The sequence below is a fragment of the Rhinoraja longicauda genome, chromosome 16, assembly GCF_053455715.1.
Source record: "Rhinoraja longicauda isolate Sanriku21f chromosome 16, sRhiLon1.1, whole genome shotgun sequence".
Classification (NCBI taxonomy): Eukaryota; Metazoa; Chordata; class Chondrichthyes; order Rajiformes; family Arhynchobatidae; genus Rhinoraja; species Rhinoraja longicauda.
In genome coordinates, this window is record NC_135968.1 from 33,232,306 (window position 1) to 33,251,762 (window position 19,457).

Sequence of the window (19,457 nt, forward strand, 5' to 3'; positions counted from 1 at the left end):
GAGTGAACAAATACTCCATTAGATGCTGTGATGTGCTGTTGTGTTACAGTGTAGATGACAATAGCCAATAGACCACATGCAGTGAGTTTTAAAAGTTTTCGTTCCCCTTATTTTTAAAAGAGGTTAGCACATTTAACTGTTGGGAACAGGGTGGCACGATGGCACAGCGGTAGAGTTCCTCCTAACAGCGCCGAAGACCTGGGTTCGATCCTGACTACGGGTGCTGTCTGTACGGAGTTTGTACGTTCTCCCCGTGACCTGTGTGGATTTTCTCCAAGATCTTCGGTTCCCTCCCTCATTCCAAAGACGTCCAGGTTTGTAGGTTAATTGGCTGGGCAAATGTAAAAATTGTCCCTCGTGTGTGTAGGATAGTGTTAATGTCCGGGGGTCGCTGATCGGCACGGACCCGGTGGGCCAAAAGGCCTGTTTCCGCACTGAATCTCTAAACTAAACTGAACCACGAAATGTATGCAAGAGTTTGATTGTGGATCAGGATTTTAATTTATGATTTTACATGTTGCTATGTAAATTGAGAAAAAGTATTGTGCAGTTTATGTATCCATTCCAAATACTATAAAAATGCTACACCTCCAGATGGGCAAGGTTATCCAATATTGGATACATGAAAGATTAAACTTTAGAGTCTTGGTCAGAACCACCGTTTTAGTAATTCTAACCAGTTAGCTCCATGGTCCAACTTGTAAACCTAACATGTGTGTATTAGCATTCATAGCAAGAGGATTTGAGTTTAGGAGCAGGGAGGTTCTGCTGCAGTTGTACAGGGCCTTGGTGAGACCGCACCTGGAGTATTGTGTACAGTTTTGGTCTCCTAATCTGAGGAAAGACATTCCAGCCTTAGAGGGAGTACAGAGAAGGTTCACCAGATTGATTCCTGGGATGGCAGGACTTTCATATGAAGAAAGACTGGATAGACTAGGCTTATACTCGCTGGAATTTAGAAGACTGAGGGGGGATCTTATAGAAACATATAAAATTCTTAAGGGGTTGGAGAGGCTAGATGCGGGAAGATTGTTCCCGATGTTGGGGAAGTCCAGAACTAGGGGTCACAGCTTAAGGATAAGGGGGAAGTCTTTTAGGACCGAGATGAGAAAACATTTCTTCACACAGAGAGTGGTGAGTCTGTGGAATTCCCTGCCACAGAAGGTAGTTGAGGCCAGTTCATTGGCTATATTTAAGAGGGAGTTAGATGTGGCCCTTGTGGCTAAAGGGATCAGGGGGTATGGAGAGAAGGCAGGTACAGGTTACTGAGCTGGATGATCAGCCATGATCATATTGAATGGCGGTGCAGGCTCGAAGGGCCGAATGGCCTACTCCTGCACCTATTTTCTATGTTTCTATGTTTCTATGTGTGGTATTGGTCACAGATCACAGCTCAGAGCTAGATTCTTAAGATACCTGAATGATTTTATTAAATTTGTTGAGCACTCTATACCTTTAATTTTAAAGTCTTAAGGTTGCAAAGCTGTTCAAGCAATGCCTGATGATATCTTATGAGCAAACAAACAGCAACAGAAAAATGAATTCCAACTTACATGCGCTTCTTGTTTGACAAGATCATCCCACTGTGGCAGTTTCCTTGGCATGAGCTGAAGTTTGGAATTGCGGGTTTCGATAATGAGTTCAGTTTTTAAATAATTGCTGTCTCCCAACCAATTTATCGGTGAGGAAAAATCGTCACCGTCATCCTCAATTTCTATCGAGTCCAGTTCTAGGAAGTCGTTATTTGTGCTGGTACTGTATTGGAATGGGGATGGAGTGAGCAGTAGTCTCTGTTGGTCTCTGGTTAAAATATAAGATGCCATTATGAGGCATAGTATTATTACACCCAAAAACAGGGTGCCCAGTTTTGCTTTCCACGCAAAAATATATCCACTCCATTTAAACCTGCGTTCTGCTTTGACCTTCAGTGTTGCAAGCAAATTCATTAGTTGTCGCTCAGCTTCATAAAATAGTCGAGGCGGTTTCTGAAAGTCTTTTTTACAAGCAAATGAAGCAAGTTTATTTTCTGTACATTTAGGTGCTGAATGCATTTTACTTGGTCATGAAGCTTGTGAAGGTAAAGCATCGGTTCATAGCACCTATGTATCAAGTTACTACATCTCCACTTGAAGTCCTTGACCAATTGCTGTTGGCATCCTACCATTGAAATGGCCTCATTTGAAACGTAACTTTACTCAACCTTGCTCCCAAGCCATTTGGATACTTTCCTGACGTCACTCAGTGAAGACAATCAATCTTGAAAATGTACCTGTAGAAAGAGAAAACCTGCAATAAATATAAAGCACCACTCTGTGTTTGCACTACACTTCCTAGTGTTTTTAAACCCTTATATGCTGCATTATATGCATTCATCCGGCAGTGTTGCAACAGCAATACACGTCAGCACTGAAAGATTATACTGGAATGTACTCACTATATTATTATTCTATGATGGAATCTAATGTCTAAGACTAAAGGCATTCAACCACGCAGAGGCATTTTATTCAGTTGCCAATTTTCAATATCGTGTCTCTTACAAAAACTAAAAATATTTACACATAAAACATTCAATCAGAGGAAATCTAACTAAACTGTGTCAGAAAAGGGTGATTTTTGTCATATTATTTAGTCCTATGTAAAAAAAGTAATTTCCAGAATCAGTAAGAACCTGTGATCTCCCTTATTTCCCATTTCTCTGTTTGTCTGAAAATTGCAAATGACTGCATTTAATATGTTGCAATTCCTTTTGAAATTTGGCACATAGGATGCAATTAACAAGGTTAGTAGCACTGAATTTGTTTTTTTATTCAGAATATCACCTGCCAATTCTTGCAAAGATACCAGAGGATGCATGAAGGTTTAACGGAAAAGGAAGTGTAACTACTTATAAACTGTTGCGAGTCCTAATAAGTGTGTGACGTGGCCTCAGTACAGCCAGCCATTGCTGCTTCTGTCTAATGTCCTGGAGCTGTGAACTTCAGTAGCCATTGAATGATTGGGTTGCACAATTTCATGAAGAAAAACGCACTCTCAGGGACCCGAAGAAAGGTTGGGTATGGGGTTAGAGTGTTGGATCAGGGCAGGAGAGATGGCTGAAAAGCCACATCAGGCACTCCATCAAGAACCTTGATTGATCGGAGGGCCAGAAGAAAGGTAGGGAATATTAGTTGGAGACATAAATGTGTGGGAATGTCAGTTGGTGGGTGGGGAGGTGCGGGAGAAACTCAAGTATGGGAATTAGCGAGGGTTTCATCGAGCACCATGCCTCTATGGCCTGGTTATCTCTCTGGATTTCTGAACTGCGATACCAAATACTGTTGTGCATATTGCATAATAAAGAAAATGCAGATATATTGCCTCTCTGGCGTTTGCTGGACAGCTAGCTTCTTCCACACCACTGTGCTACATCTTACATATAAAGGTCATCTAGATGTGTCAGGATACAGAAAATGCTGGAAATACTCAACAGGTCAAGCTGCAGAGTTAACCATTTAGGTCATTGTCAGAATTGGCAAAGGTGTAAGATGCAATAGGACTTCAGCAAGCTTTGACTTATTGATTTGTAACTTGTTGCATTTTTTGTCTTCACTACTTTAAAAAATGATAGGTTATCCATGTGGTATGTTGAGCATTTTCTCCCATTATCTCATACATGCAGCATCCACAGTGGTTTACATTTAGTTCTCATTTTAAATTTATATTATTGCAGGATTTCAGATGCCACTATATTAAGTCAGTGAGGTTTTGCTTCAAAAGGGTCATTTAAGATATGTACCATATATGCAATGTTTTATCTATCGTGTTGCTATAGTACAGGCTTCCGTGGAAATGTTGAATTGAATTTAAGCAAACATTGACTTGAATATATTCAGAAATTAATTGCTATTCAGGATGCAGATCAACCTACTGGCTTTGTTTTCTGAAGTCAATTGAGATAGAGGAGACTGTGGTTGGTTTATCCAATGTTCTTTAGTTTGATTTAGTGATACAGTGTGAAACAGGCCCTTCAGCCCACCGAGTCCACACTGACCAATGATTCCCCATAGACTTGTTCTATCCTACACACTAGGGAGAACTTACAGAAGCCAATTAACCTACAAACCTGTCCGTCTTTGGAATGTGCGATGAAACCGGAGCACCTGGAAGAAACCCACACGGGTACAAACTCCTAGTTCTACTAATTCTACTCCTACAACTTGTAAACTTGTGAAAAGATGTTTACAATTCCCACAGCGAGTCAGACAAGGGAGGGGCATGCAAGTTTAAAGCTTTTGCGAGAGATGAGAGTCTTTTGCGAGAGTCTTCACCGAGAGACCGAGGGAGAGGGCAGATCTCAAAATGACATACAATTACTTCATGTATCATCGGGGGTGCTTAGTGCCTTTAATTAAATATCAATATATCCCAGGGAGTAGGCATTAAAATTGGTGATCCAGTAGTTTTATCTGATCAGAATTTGTCAAATTGTGCCTAGATTGTCAGCCGAATTGTCTGTCCTTGTCAATATGCAACCTATTCCTCATCTATGGATATACCTTCCAAGAGGGAGTACATCAATAAAGTCACTAGGCTGATTCCTGGTTTGGCAGAACTGGTATATCAGGAGTGATAGTCAAGTAGCTGTACTTCCATTTGAACTTTGAAGAAAGAGAAGGGATCTAATCAAAACCTAGCTGTCTGGATTTGGCAAATCTGTTCCCCTTATCTGAGAAGTGTGGAATGAAGAGCTTCAGTATTAAGTCACAGGACAAGAGATTCAGGACTCAGATGAGATGAAATGACTTCACTCAGATGGTGATAAACTGCTGGGATATGCGATCCCAGAGAGATGTGGAGGCCAAATCACAGAACACCCTTGAGGAAGTAGATAAAGGAATGATAGGGTGCAGAGAAGGTGGGAATCTTGAGATAGGTGATCAGGCAATTCTATATCAATGGCAAGTCAGACTCGAAAGCCCGAAGGGCCTATTCCTTTTTTGTGTTTCGATGTTTCTAAGTTTAAATTTATGCTGATGTCTAAGAGAAGAGATGAATGTGATATAAATAAAAGGGAAGATAGTCAATCTATTCTGTTTAAAAGCCAAGGCAAAAGTCGAAACAAATTTTAAAAATGCACGACATTAGTTCCAAAGCACAGCACGCATCTCCACAACATGTGTAGTGTTCTTCTTCACTCCAGGAAGAACAACTCAAAATAAGAGATTAATGCCAAGAAAGTAAACAAAAATGTGCTATAACATATTTCTGCAGCAAAAAAGACATAGACAGCTTTCTAAATACAAATAACACAGAGCCCAAGGATATTTAGAGGTCATGGAGAATCTCAAGATTATGTAAAGTAACATAAAAAATGTCCTTGGTCTATCGATCTTCAAAAATGTTTATGCACTGCAGTATGAAACTTGAGGTCTTGCTTAATGATTGTTGTTCTGCAGTCTTACCACAAGACAGGATCGACAGTGACAATCTCATTTCCTGCTTCACTAAAATTAAACGATGATGTTGCTGTTCCTGCTTTGCTGAGAACAGCTTAGATGATCACTCCAGCAGATGTTGCAAGTGACCCATCACTATGGTCTGGGCTCTGCAGCAGTAAAGATGAGACAGCTACAGATGTTCACCCTAATGCTGAAAACCATGGAATTTATGTGCATGATTAGCCCAGCTCCAAAATTCTGAATCTCTGTCCAGTGACTCTTTGCCAGTTGCACTGCTTGTGGGCTTCTCCACCACAATCAAGCCAATATCAATAGAGTTGATGTGAATTTTAAATAGTTCTCAGCTAATCTGACAAGAAGAAACTTTGAAAATCTTATAACTTCATTTAGTTTATTGTCACGTGTACCGAGCTACAGTGCAAAGCTTTTTGACGCGTGCTATCCAGTCGAAAGACTATACATGATTGCAATCAGGCGGTCCACAGTGTACAGATACAGGATAAAGGGAATAACATTTAGTGCAAGGTAAAGACCAATAGAGTCCAATTAAAGATAGTCTGAGGCCTGTCTCTAATTTTTGGTGACATAAGCAGTGGCATGGACATTGTGGGCCAAGGGCCTGTTGCTATGATGTACTGTTCCGTGTTCTATGAAATTATCTTTATTGCCCTTATGACCCCCTAGGATACCAATCTTAAGTGCAGATATTATCATTCCTTGACACAAATATTTCAAAGATATCTTTTACTTAACAAAATGTTACCTTTGATATTTCCGTTTCTATCATAAATATGTGTCAAAGGCCCAATACTTATTCAGCACATTGTATAGTGGTTCAAATCAACCACTGTTAGGTGTTAAGGAACCATTTACCTCTGTGACTCTGCTGAGATTCAAGAGTTCCCAAGTAAATGCAATGTCCTCCAATACACCTGATTGTATTATATTTACATTTGAGATCCAGTGCCGAACTAGCATGAAGTTATGTGACAAAGCTCAAACGTTTACATTTTCCTGGTACTCTGCACACAAACTACACTGGTCAGACCTGGCTTTGAAATAGAGACCCATTTATTTAACTGGAGACGGACAGATGCACGTAAAAGGGGTTTTCACAATTTTTTTAAACTAATTTAAGAGGAGCAAGTGTTTTTTTTAAGAGTCTTGTTTTAAAAAAAAACATTTTAATTGTTTAAAAAAATCCTAGCATATTTAATTTAATTGCATATTTGTCTCCATCTGAGACTTCCAGAAAAATTATAGCCCCTTGACAGATGGCCTAGTCAGGCCTTGGCTTAAATGGTGATCCATTGAGGGATTTACCATTGGAAGGTCTTCTGTACAGGGATTCATATCCTGGAGGAACTAATGAAGCCAAAAGACAACTTAACATGCAGAAGATTGTCGTGTTAGACATGCAGACGATGAAGAAGAAAATTAAAAATTGGCTTCTAGTTTCGTGTTAATGAGCATTCGTTTCACATGATGGGCTACCCATCCTTCTTGGAAAACCACACATTTGCCGGGTGCCACGGATACCTTTGCTCATAAGTGAGTTCATAAGTGATAGGAGCAGTATTGGGCCATTCGGCCCATCTAATCTCTGCCTGACAGCAGTGGGTGCTGGGAAAGGAGATGGTCTTGGCACAGGGAATGCATGATATTAGTAAAGAGCACTATGTGTCAAGTGGGCATACAGTGGCATCATTTAACTCCTGGAAGCAAATTCTGAGCCCAGGTTTTAAATTGTTATGTTTAGTTTCAGAAAACAGTAACAGAAAAAGGAAACTCAGGACAAATTAGATCCATGTTTATACTACATCTTTGCAGAGCATCAAGTTCTAATCTTTAAAATATTAAAAAATTAGAAATTGATAGAAATTGATTCCAGGTATTTTGAGATTTGTGCTAAGCACATTCCAGTCTCATTGAATGAAGTATTTTTTGTAAATTATTGTTCAAAGACCAAAAAATTAAAATTACTCTCAATCAAAAGAAGAAGGCTACAGTGTTCCAACATAAACAACTAATGATGAAGCCACATTCTTGGAAAATGATACATTGCATGGCTTGCCTTCTAAGTTTGGCAATTGGCTATAGCTATTGAATAAACAATAATAATGAGTAGCACATCCAAACGCATCATATGGTTGATGCTAAGAATACAATCTTGTTACAAACTGAGAAATAAAAAGAAAGACCTGCATTTACCAGGGCTCGACAAACACAACACAACTCAGTATGTGCGCCATCTTGCGGGGTCTGGTGGGGAAGGGGTATCTTATTGAATCCCATTCTCCACCTCCACTGTCAGCATCACCACCTTGGTCTGAAGAAGGGTCTCGACCCGAAACGTCACCCATTCTTTCTCTCCCGAGATGCTGCCTGACCTGTTGAGTTACTCCAGCATTTTGTGAATAAAAACCTTCGATTTGTACCAGCATCTGCAGTTATCTTCTTATACCACCTTGACGCCAATTGCTGATCTCTCTTTCCAACCACAAGATTCGGCAAAACCTCATATTCCATTCTTGCCATGTGGGAGCCTTGCACAAGTCACACACTCCCTTTAGAGAAAGATGCACATTTTTGTCATGGTCTTTTACAAGTCCAAGACTTTGCAAAGTATATTCCAGCCAAAAGGATGATTTGGACTCAATAAGACCATGCTACAATGGAGCAGAATTAGGCAATTTGGCCCATCAGGTTTCCTCCACCTTGGATCTTGGCCAATCTGTTTTTTGCTCTGAACCCCATTCTTCCACCTTCACTCCATCATCTGTGACACTCTTACTGATCAAGAACCTATCAATCTGCGCTTTATAAATATCCAATGTGCTGGCCTCACCCACCATCTTCAGACCAAGGTGGTGATGCTGACAGTGGAGGTGGAGAATGGGATTCAATAAGATACCCCTTCCCCACCAGACCCCGCAAGATGGCGCACATACTGAGTTGTGTTGTGTTTGTCGAGCCCTGGTAAATGCAGGTCTTTCTTTTTATTTCTCAGTTTGTAACAAGATTGTGTGGTTAGCATCAACCATATGATGCGTTTGGATGTGGGGGATGTGCGTTTGGATCAGGGGTTATGAGGAGAAGGCAGGAGAATGGGGTTTGGAGAGAGAAATAGATCAACCATGATTGAATGGCGGAGCAGACGTGATGGGTCTAATGGCCTAATTCTGCTCCTATCACTTATGACCTACGACCATCGGTGGCAATGAATTCCATAGATTTACCGCCCTGTGGCTAAAGACTCACTGGTGAAGAAAACCAATGCAGCAAATTATTAACAAACCACAACGGTGTGTAAATCAGAGGTGAAGAATGCGAACCAGCTCGATTATTGACATTCAGTAATATCTGGGATCCATGATTTGACAATGGCTAGATGGGGCAAAAGGAGGAAATCAGTGCAATTGGAGTGTAAACATCTAGAGTTATTTAAGGTAGAAAGAATGCATCTTCCAAAAACCTCTTAAATTAGCCACTGGGTTGATTCAATGCAGATTGGCAAGGTTGCAAGGATACCAAGATACCAAGATAATCTAGATTTATTGGACAAACTACAGATAATTCAGCATCAATTGGATAGCCTCTTCTCATGACTGATGACATAAGTGAAAAGACACATCACTCCTAAGATAGACACAAAACGCTGGAGTAACAGCAGGACAGCAGCATCTCTGGAGAGAAAGAATGGGTGACGTTTCAGTTTGAGACCCTTCTTCAGACTTTGAGTTAGGGGAGATGGAGACAGAGATATGGAAGGGTAAGGTGTGAAAACACAGATCAAAGGGGACGATGATTCAAGGAAATGTAGAATGGTACATTGTTAGCTGAGGGGAAGGTGACAATGAGGCATACAATCAGTAATATTTAATCAGGAAGACAGTGAAACATATTGGAGAACTAGGATGGGGAGGGAAGGAGAGAGAGGGAAATGCAAGGGTTACTTGAAGTTAGAGAAATCAATATTCCTACCGCTAGGTTGCACACTGCCCAATCAATCCTATGATCTTTATGGTTTAAAACATGGAAGGAGCTTGCTGCTGATGTTGACAGGGAGCTAAGGAATCTCTATTGCTCCTTATAATCAATCTATGCCTCAGTAAAAACACCAAATGCTGGTGTGACGGGCATCAACTGTGGAGGGAATGGACAGGTGACGTTTCAAGTCAGAAACTTCTTCAGATTCATGGTGGTGATGGTGGGTGAGGGGGAGACTTTGGGAAAATAAATTTTGTACACATTGACATTAATCTCTCTTTTTCATCTCTTCTTATCTCAAATGTACAGTTTCATGATAATTATTGCCCAACACATTTGCAGGCACGTATTTATCTGCACAGAGAACAATGAGCCTCCACCTATATCCTTCCTTTGTCCCGCCCCCCTGACATCAGTCTGAAGAAGGGTCTCGACCCGAAACGTCACCCATTCCTTCTCTCCCGAGATGCTGCCTGACCTGCTGAGTTACTCCAGCATTTTGTGAATAAATACCTTCGATTTGTACCAGCATCTGCAGTTATTTTCTTATACTATGTAATCCTTTAATTGATTGGGGCCTACAGTTGGATATTTTATGAGCTAACCATTTACAGAATTGACTACAGCGATGAAACTCTGAAAAGTTTCATTTATTTTCTATTCGTTCTTTTTAGCTGTTTAGAATCGGGAAGATATGGGAGGTATATTCTAGAGTTGTCATGAGATTTCAGATGTGCACATTTGCAGGCACAAACTCTCCAGCACAGAGAACATCTGGATAATCCTTTAACTGATGTTGTGAATAACTGAACCAGGATACCAGGAATATCTCAACAACAATCCTAGATTTAGCCCCATTACAATTCCATGATAATTAGTGTAAGTTCAGTATCTCCGAGTTAGGAGAGTGAGTGGAAATAAAGAAAAATCACTCTGGCTTTCCATCACTAAAATGTAAAATCTTGCTTCAGTCCATCAGATTAATTCATCCACTGGGACCTAATTATGATCATTTCCAAAGATGCCAACATTTGATGCTTATATAAAAGAATGGTCATCTAGATCTAATACCAAAGAGGATTTGGTGTTTTACAATGTGATGTCAATGTTAGTAAAGCACAGTAAAAATGCATATATTCTCTTCATTTCATGTTTAGTTTAGTTTAGTTTAGTTTAGTTTAGTTTAGTTTAGTTTAGTTTAGTTTAGTTTAGTTTAGTTTAGGGATACAGACACAGATCACAAATTAGAAACACCAGCCACATGATGTCTGAGATAGACATCTCTGGTTGATTGCTTCAAACCCTGATGAGATTATATAAAGCTGGAAAATATATTATTGCTTAGGCGACATCATTTTAATTTTGGCCGTTGGTGCAGATCTAGCCGTCTGTTAACACAATTCGGATTATGTGGCCCCTTTTAAACCCAACAATAACAGGGAATATTACATCATCCGAGGACTATTTTTTCTTTTCTCCATGCCAATTTAAGATCAGCTACCTTCCATAGGAACACAGAAATAATTCAGAACTGCTTTTGTTGTTTCCGGAGTGGAATGTTAGGTGTTTTCCTGATCCTATTTCCATCAGCCTGCTACTCCACCACCCGGAAATATAAGAAAATAACTGCAGATGCTGGTACAAATCGAAGATATTTATTCACAAAATGCTGGAGTAACTCAGCAGGACAGGCCGCATCTCGGGAGAGAAGGAATGGGTGACGTTTCGGGTCGAGACCCTTCTTCAGACTGAAAAACCCGGAAAAGTGCATAACATCATTTTGATATCATGCATATTTAACAAATGACTGTTTGCACTTTACATTCCATTAGATGTTCAAATCCAACATGTTTATTTTCATTCTGACTGGTTCAAAATGATTACTTCTAAAGAACTATGCTTGAACATTAATTAAAGGCAAACACTTTTCAATGTGCAGATAAAGAAAGTTAGCATGAGGCACTATATGTAAAAATGTGTTAGAACGATACAGTTTGCCCCACGAGTGAAAACATTCCAAAGAATCTGCACTGAAACATCAGATACTGCAAAGCAGAACAAAATGCATGGTTTTTGCCTTTATTCCATTCCCTCCTGTTCTGGGTCGATTACTATATGTTGGAAATTCAAAAGCCTGTGATCATCTAGTTGAGGCAGTTCTGCTCTGCTACTGTTTACAGGCAACTCTGACTTAGATCATTTCAAAGTAAAATTTTAACTGTTAGAACTGTTCAGACCGTCTCCCGGTTCAGACCGGAAGAAGTGCAGTGATGTATTTACTTTGTTTTCTTTAGACTTAAGAGATACAGTGTGGTAACAGGCCCTTCGGTCCACTGAATCAGTGCTGAACCAGCGATCACACCATACACTAGCACTATCCTACACACGAAGGACATTTTACAGAAGCCAATTACCCTGCAACCTGTATGTCTTTGGAGTATGAGAGGAAACCGGAGGACCCGGAGAAAACGTACAAGCTCCGTACAGACAGCACCCATAGTCAGGATCAAACCCGGGTCTCTGGTGCTGTAAGGCAACAACTCTACCCCTGCGCCACTGTGCTACTGTGCTGCCCTTTCCAGAACACAAGTTTCCTTTACAAAGTCTGCTCTGTGGAAGGATCCTGTTCCGAAATGCCATCTGTCCACGTGGGAAATGCTGGAGGATCTCAGCCTGACCTACTGAGTTCCTCCAGCACTAATTTTTTTGCTCAAGATTCTAGCATCTGCAATCTCTTGTGCATCATTAAATTATTTTTATACAGCTTTATCTGGATGGTGAACCAAAGTATACATAATGTCATAAAGGATTAAACTCGAGAATCGAGATCTTTGGATTTTGGACACAAGCAAAAATATATTAGATAATAAAAGATTCAGAAAAATATCTCCAGGTAGCGTAGATTCCACCCTTTAATTTGAAAGCAAGTAATCAACAAGCATACAGCACAGGAAAAAGCATAGCAATTCACAAAGAATATATATATTTTTAATGATATTTTGAATATCTTTGAGTTTAGATTAGTTTAGAGATAGAGTGTGGAAACATGCCCTTCAGCCCACTGAGTACACACTGAACGATCACCTATACACAAGTTCTATCCTACACTCTAGGGACAAAATAAGGTTTTTCACTCTACCTCTCTGCATGTGATAATAATACACCTAAACTAACCTGAACCCAAGATATGCATGGAGTTGGTGATGGCACTGAACACCAAGCAAACAATTTAATTGTACCTCTACCTCACTTTATTTGTGCATGTGACAATAAACTTGACCATGTATTAATAAACCTGACCATGTATTAGTCAGGTAAACATGTAACATATATGAAATGATATTTATCACATAACAACATTGGATCAAAGTAAAGAAGTTCTCGCCTGTAACATCCGTAAGGCAGAAACAGGCCTTCCAGCCACAGGCTTCATGATGGTGTTCAGGTTCCACAGCTGCTTCCTTGTACTCAACTTTATTTTACTTAATCGGTGTCTCTTGCTATTAAAACAACTTATTGAGGAAACGATGAGCGGAAGAACTCTTCCTGTTTATTTCATTCAAAATGCCCTACATTCATTACCATTGTAACTGTGTGGATATTGTAGCCCCACGCAAGCTTCGAATGGAAATGTTTTTACCTCTCATGTTTTACCTCTCAGTAAATGATGAGCCAGCAGTCCAGGAAGCTCTTTACCTTCAGCACTCAGAGGTGACAGTAAGGTAGTCCCGGCTAGGACAATAGCTACAGGGCACTGTGGAAAGTTCAGTGAAATAAAAGGTGAGAGAACTACAGTAAATACGGCCATGGGTCTTCTCAGCTCCAGGATCAGAAGCCTAGGCCATTCAGTGTGACGGAAGGCATTTTAAGAAATTAGAAAAGAGGATGGATGAATTCGGTTTAAATTTGGGATTAGATGATATAATTAATCACCAGCGTTGGGTTAAACAGGGGCTATTGTTTTATTAAGTAGTAACATTGCCTTTTTCCCCTGGAATAGGCCTTCCTCATAAAGATACAGAAATAGAGAAACAAAACTGTCACTGGCCTCATGATACACCATGGTTCACGGGTACTTGAAATAGCAACAATGAAAGTGCAGGGATTGTCATGCACCTGAACCTTCACTCAAAGCAAATCAAAAGTATCTTCAACACATACAGGCAGAGAGATTTATGTCAATGCAAACTCAATTATTAGACAAACCAAGGATTAGCAGCGTCATTCCATCCCAATGTAAAGTTCATAGCTGCACAATTTTGTTACAGCTCTGAAAATATCACATATTTAAATTATCAACGTTGTTGTCAAGCTAGTCATATAAATGCCATCGTATCCTTTAATCTTGAATACAAACTGCCCTATGCTGTACTTATGCTTTGATCTCAAGATATATTTTTAAAATGCTGATTCATATCCACTGCTGTAGTTAAATTCACTTTATTGAAGTATGAACATAAAAAATGCTCAATTTAAATGTAAAACACAAATGGAGATAATGGAAGTGCTGCAGCTTAAACTTTTCAAGCACGTTCTGAAAAAACTAACCATGAGAGTAGTCAGCAATATTGCCATCCAATTAAAACTCAATTAAAATTCAAATGAAGCTACTTGCTTCACAAGAGGACCAGCTTTCATTGCCAACCAACTTAAAGTGAGATGTTTGTAGTGGACTGAATTATGTTAGTGAAAGTTATCTAGGCAAACCAATTGCTAAATTCTACACCCAATTGCCAGTTTAGGCAGGGCTCCTTGCACTTGATCAAATGCTGCCTTCTTGTCAACAGCAGTTACTCTTACTTCAACACAGGAGTTCAGCTCTGTAATGAGGTCAGGAGCTGAGTGACTTTGAGAATTCACATACTGAGCTTCTGTGAGCAGGGTTCTGCTGAGCAAACGCCATTTTACAGCACTATTGATTCTCCCTTCCCTCGTTTTGCTCCCGATCGAGAATAAGCTAATGGAACGGCAATTGTCTGCATTGGATTTGTCCTACTTTTAGTCGACAGGACACGCCTGGAGTATTTTCGACATTGTCAGGGATGAAGCTGTACTGGAAATCTTGGCCAAGGGAATGATTAGTAGGACTAGATGTTACAATCCCTAAGGTTTGCACTACAATTGACTGGTGTTGTTCTTGGGGGTGACCACTAGGTGATGTTGCTACCATTCCGACACATCTTCAGTTGTGTACCTCAACGCCACTGGGTGTTTCGGCCTTTTATCACAAGACACCCTCAGTTGAGGCAGGCCCACCGCAGGGTGATCAGACCTGGGTGTGTGTCTTATGGTTAGCCTCAAGATGGTCACGTGACAGCCCAGACAGTATCTTTTCTTTTCAGCCACAGCCAGTGACTGCTCCGTTCGGCGGCATTTGCAAGTTCTTTGATTGCCCTCCTTTGGGCCTGCCCTCTGACTCCAACTTCCCCCAGGAGTCTTGCAGTGGAACTGGCTACAAAGCCCCTGCACCCCACCTCCACTGGACGCACTCTTACACTCCAACCCCGCTCCTCTGCCTCTACTAGTTCTGGAGCACAAGTCTTCTGTGCTATTGCCGGAGTGTTATTAGAGTGAGAAATGATGACGAGTCTTTACACGGAGGGTGGCGAGTACTTGGAATACATTTCAGGATTGGTGGTGGACGCAGATACAATAATGGCATTTGAGAGACATTTGGATAGGGACATGCTCATGCAGGAAATGGATAGATATGGATTATGTGAAGCGGCTAAAAGTTGGTCTTGGCATCATGTTTGGCACAGACATTGCGGATCGAAGGGCCTGTTTCTGTGCTATATTATTCCATGTTTTATGTTCCTTTTCTGTGTCCATTGCCTTTAGCCATTATAACGATGTTTCAGGGGTAAAGTGAATAATATTGTGTAAGAAGGAACTGCAGATGCTGGTTTAATCTGATGATAGCCACAAGAAGCTGGAGTAACTCAGCGGGCAGGCAGCATCTCTGGAGAGAAGGAATGGGTGAATAATATTGTCGCTTATTGCTTTTGGGATAGTTTAAGCATGATATGGAAGCCAAGCACAGCATAACAATTTTACTTGCTGCTTTGAAAAGGATTGGACAGGATGGACAGAGAAATTATTTTCTCCAATGAGGGAAATGGAGAAAAAAAAGGCATCATCATAAAATTAGAACCATTGAAACAGGTGGAAAAATCACTTCATTGCACAGAAGTCAGCGATATCTGGAACTCCCTTTCTCAAAGAAAGACCATGACTATTAAAACAACTGGAACATTAGGCCTGAAATAAGCCATTGTCAAATAAATGTACAAAGGTGCTTGGTCAAAGAAGCATGATTTTCTGCCTTTCAAAGTAGATTGGAATAACACATTAGGGAATTAATGCAATGATCATCCTGTAGTGACAGAACAACGTTTAGTACCAGTCACATCGTGCTTTAAGGTTTCAATTTTGTATCTGCTTCAGTAAACCCACAGAAACGTCCTATACACACGATTGACATAACAACTTCAGCACTGAAAGGCTGCTCCTCATCAGAAATATCATGTCCAGTACTGCAGGTTTCAATGGGGATTTTATGCTTGAGATTCAGAGTTTGATGTAACTTTTTAACTGCTGTGACAACTCAACTTGATCACCAGTTTCAACTGCTCTACTTCACAAGCTGAACTAGCTGGCCGATATCAAAGAAACCCTCATCATTATGAAAAACAGTGAATTATATATTTAAACCTTCTCCAATGACCAGTTCTTAGCAAAGTCCGTCCCAGTGCAGGTTATAATCCGTTTCCTATCCTGGAAAATTATTTTCCTAATTTTTAATATAAATCTTTTCTCAGAATGATTTTATACAATAACTTTGTGGGTAAGATCAACTCTACCACTTTGTAGGTAAGATCAATCCTGATTACAGGTCGAGCGTTCCAAAACTCGGAACCAAATGGAAGAATTATTGATAAATAAATGGGGCGTGTGCAGAACATCAGTCTGTGTGAGTATCAAAGGCAGACAGTCACCGATGATTATTGACAAACCAATAAGCGGATGCATTTACAGCTGAAACTACCGTCAGTTCAAGGACAGTCAGGGAAAATAAAATCTCACTAAGTAGAATAATTCAAATGGTATACTTAAACTGATATGAAAATAAGACCAGTTTAATTTCCTTGGAAAGATTTACTCAAAGTACACAGATTAAAGTTCCAGTTTTTTTTTAAACCTCACCGGCATCATGGATACCACGGCAGTTTTCACTCTGTCAGCATTATTGTAAGTAACAGCAAGTTCTCAGAACTTGCTGGTTTTGGTTACCATTGAGCAGGAGACGAGCATTTTCGCACTCGAAATATTATTATTTCCTGCATTGACATGCGACACAGAGACAAGCTGCCAGCATGTTTATGATTCATACGAGCAAATTATGTTATATTATTTCACGCCATATTGCAAAAGCATATTGGGCTCTATTCATGATTGTGTTATATCACGCCTCACTCTGAAACGTTGCAAGGAGTGGTCTCTTCAGCCTTCTGTCGTTCATTTGGTTGGCCATCTCTTTGTTAGTAAAAATCTACCAACCTAAGATTTGCAAATAAGCCATAATTTTAGCATCAATGTGTATTTGCGGGAAAGAGTTCTGTATGTGCGATATGTTTTGAATGTATAAACATTTGCTATCTGCACTCCTGAAAGGCTTGGTTCTGCCTGCTGAATTTTTAAAACTTCCAGTGCGCCAAAACATTTGCACATTGGCCATTACAGTGGGGCACCAGCGGCAACCACGGTAAACTGTATACAACTCATTGTCTATGCTGTGAAATTCAGATATTGACATTAAAAGTATGCCACTGGGTAGTCTGATCCAAGCCATGTTTTGGAGCTGCATAGATAGCTTTGAGCCTGTTGTGTTTTGTGCTGTTGTTGGTGCGCGAGGTCATGGGGGAGAGGGCATCTGACCCTAATGCTGTGGGGGGATGGTATGATATTGGGGGGAGGGGGAAGAACAGTCAGCAGCCTTATACTTCGAGTTGCAAGCAAGGGCAATGGGGGCTGCATTCCTTGAACCGGCAGGAGACATATTGCATCCTAGTGGTGCAGGGAACAGTGTGGCAGGATGGGTGGGATGGTGTTAAGATGCATCAATGGCCTTGTTCCTGGAGCTGAGAGGTTGATGCAAGGAAAATGAAGAATCTAGGATCCTTCTCCGGGAGAGGACAGCGGATGAGAGAAGCATTGTGCTATGGAGCAGCAGCACCAGCAATAAGCTGAGCAATAGGGGTATGGGAGCTCTAGGTCAGCTGTGCAGGTCTAGATTGCAGTATCACAAGGTCAGGAGATCAGGCGGTAGGGGCTGAGGGAATGAAGTGAATACAAGATGGCTTTGCTGGTGGATGTTCCACTCCAGCACTGTGATAGGAAAGCCCTTATTTTGAGAATGCCAAACAATACCCGCTCTTTTGAATAAAGTGAACTATGTCCCCTCACGACACTCCAAAGGAGGCATTTTATTGAATTAGTTTCATTTAGTTTAGAGATACAGCAAAGTAACAGGCCCTTCTGCCCACTGAATCTGCACTGAATCTATCACTGTACATTAGCAGTACCCTTCACACTTGGGACAATTTCCAATTCTTACTGGCCAATTACCCTACAAACCTGTACATCTTTGAACTGTGGGAGGAAACTGGTGCATTTAGAACGGAGATGAGGAGGAACTTTTTCAGTCAGAGAGTGGTGAAGGTGTGGAATTCTCTGCCTCAGAAGGCAGTGGAGGCCAGTTCGTTGGATGCTTTCAAGAGAGAGCTGGATAGAGCTCTTAAGGATAGCGGAGTGAGGGGGTATGGGGAGAAGGCAGGAACGGGGTACTGATTGAGAGTGATCAGCCATGATCGCATTGAATGGCGGTGCTGGCTCGAAGGGCTGAATGGCCTACTCCTGCACCTATTGTCTATTGTCTATTGTCTATTGTCTATTGTCACCTTGGGAAAATCCACACAGTCACGGGGAGAATGTACAAACTCCATACAGACAGTACCCGTTGTCAGGATCAAACCGGTCTCTGGCACAACTCTACCACTTTGCCACCATGCAGCCCCATCTGAAGGAGACAATGAATCGTTCTGATTTGCAAATGTGGGATTGCCCTGAATTTCAAGAGTGATCCAAACCCAAGCAGATGTGATTGCTAAAACAAACTCTTAACTGTCTTATGCTGAAGAAAGTGTCCTGCAATTGGATATCTATCTGTTCTCCCTAATACGATGAAAATATTTGTTGAATCACTCATCAACCTTCCAAATTCCATTGAATGCCTCGATGGTCCTGATGGACAGGTTGCGCTGAATAGCCCATTTCTATGTTCCGTGGTTCTATAATAAAATAACTTTAGATTATCTAATCACTCCTCAAGCATTAATGCCTTTACTAATCATGAACTTATCATTGTGTGGTTTATGAAAACACAACCACACTCTACTGAATTGAAAGTGTGTTTGTGTTAAATGTAAATGCAAGTCATCCGGGACAAATATATTAACACACTTACATCAAAATTCCACAGATAACCTAAATAACCTGATACAATTGAATGAAGTATCCACCTTGTTAGTTTAGTTTAGAGATACAGCATGGAAGCAGGCCCTTTGGTCCACTCACTGAGTCCACACTGACCAGCCATCACCCACACACTAGCTCTATCCTACATACTGGGAGCAATTTACAGAAGCCAATTAACCCACAACCTGCACGTCCTTGAGATGTGGGAGGAAGCCGGATCACCCAGAGAAATCCCACACTGTCACAGGGAGAACATACAAACTCCATACAGACAGCAAACACAGTCAGGATTGAACCCAGGACTCTGGCAGCAACTCTACTGCTGTGCCACTCTATGCAAATTCACTCCAAATCCCCCATAACTCAAGCTTCAAGTTGAAACTACTTAAATACATTTCCAAGAGCATGGTGAAATTCTGTGGTTCCTACAAGAATACTATATACAAACCAGGTATAGCCCTTGTTCTGCAATATGTAACATTATTCATAAAC

General features: G+C 40.7%; 1 protein-coding gene across 2 annotated transcripts in view; it reads right to left on the bottom strand.

Annotated features, from left to right (window-relative positions):
* LOC144600954 (carbohydrate sulfotransferase 15-like) overlaps nt 1-19,457 on the bottom strand; it is a 76,777-nt gene that overhangs the window by 39,132 nt on the left and 18,188 nt on the right. For both annotated transcript variants that reach the window (XM_078412857.1, XM_078412858.1), the window contains exon 2: nt 1,554-2,269. In XM_078412857.1, coding sequence (XP_078268983.1) covers nt 1,554-2,051 — 498 coding nt within the window. In that variant the 5' untranslated portion in view covers nt 2,052-2,269. The remainder of the gene's footprint in view (nt 1-1,553; nt 2,270-19,457) is intronic.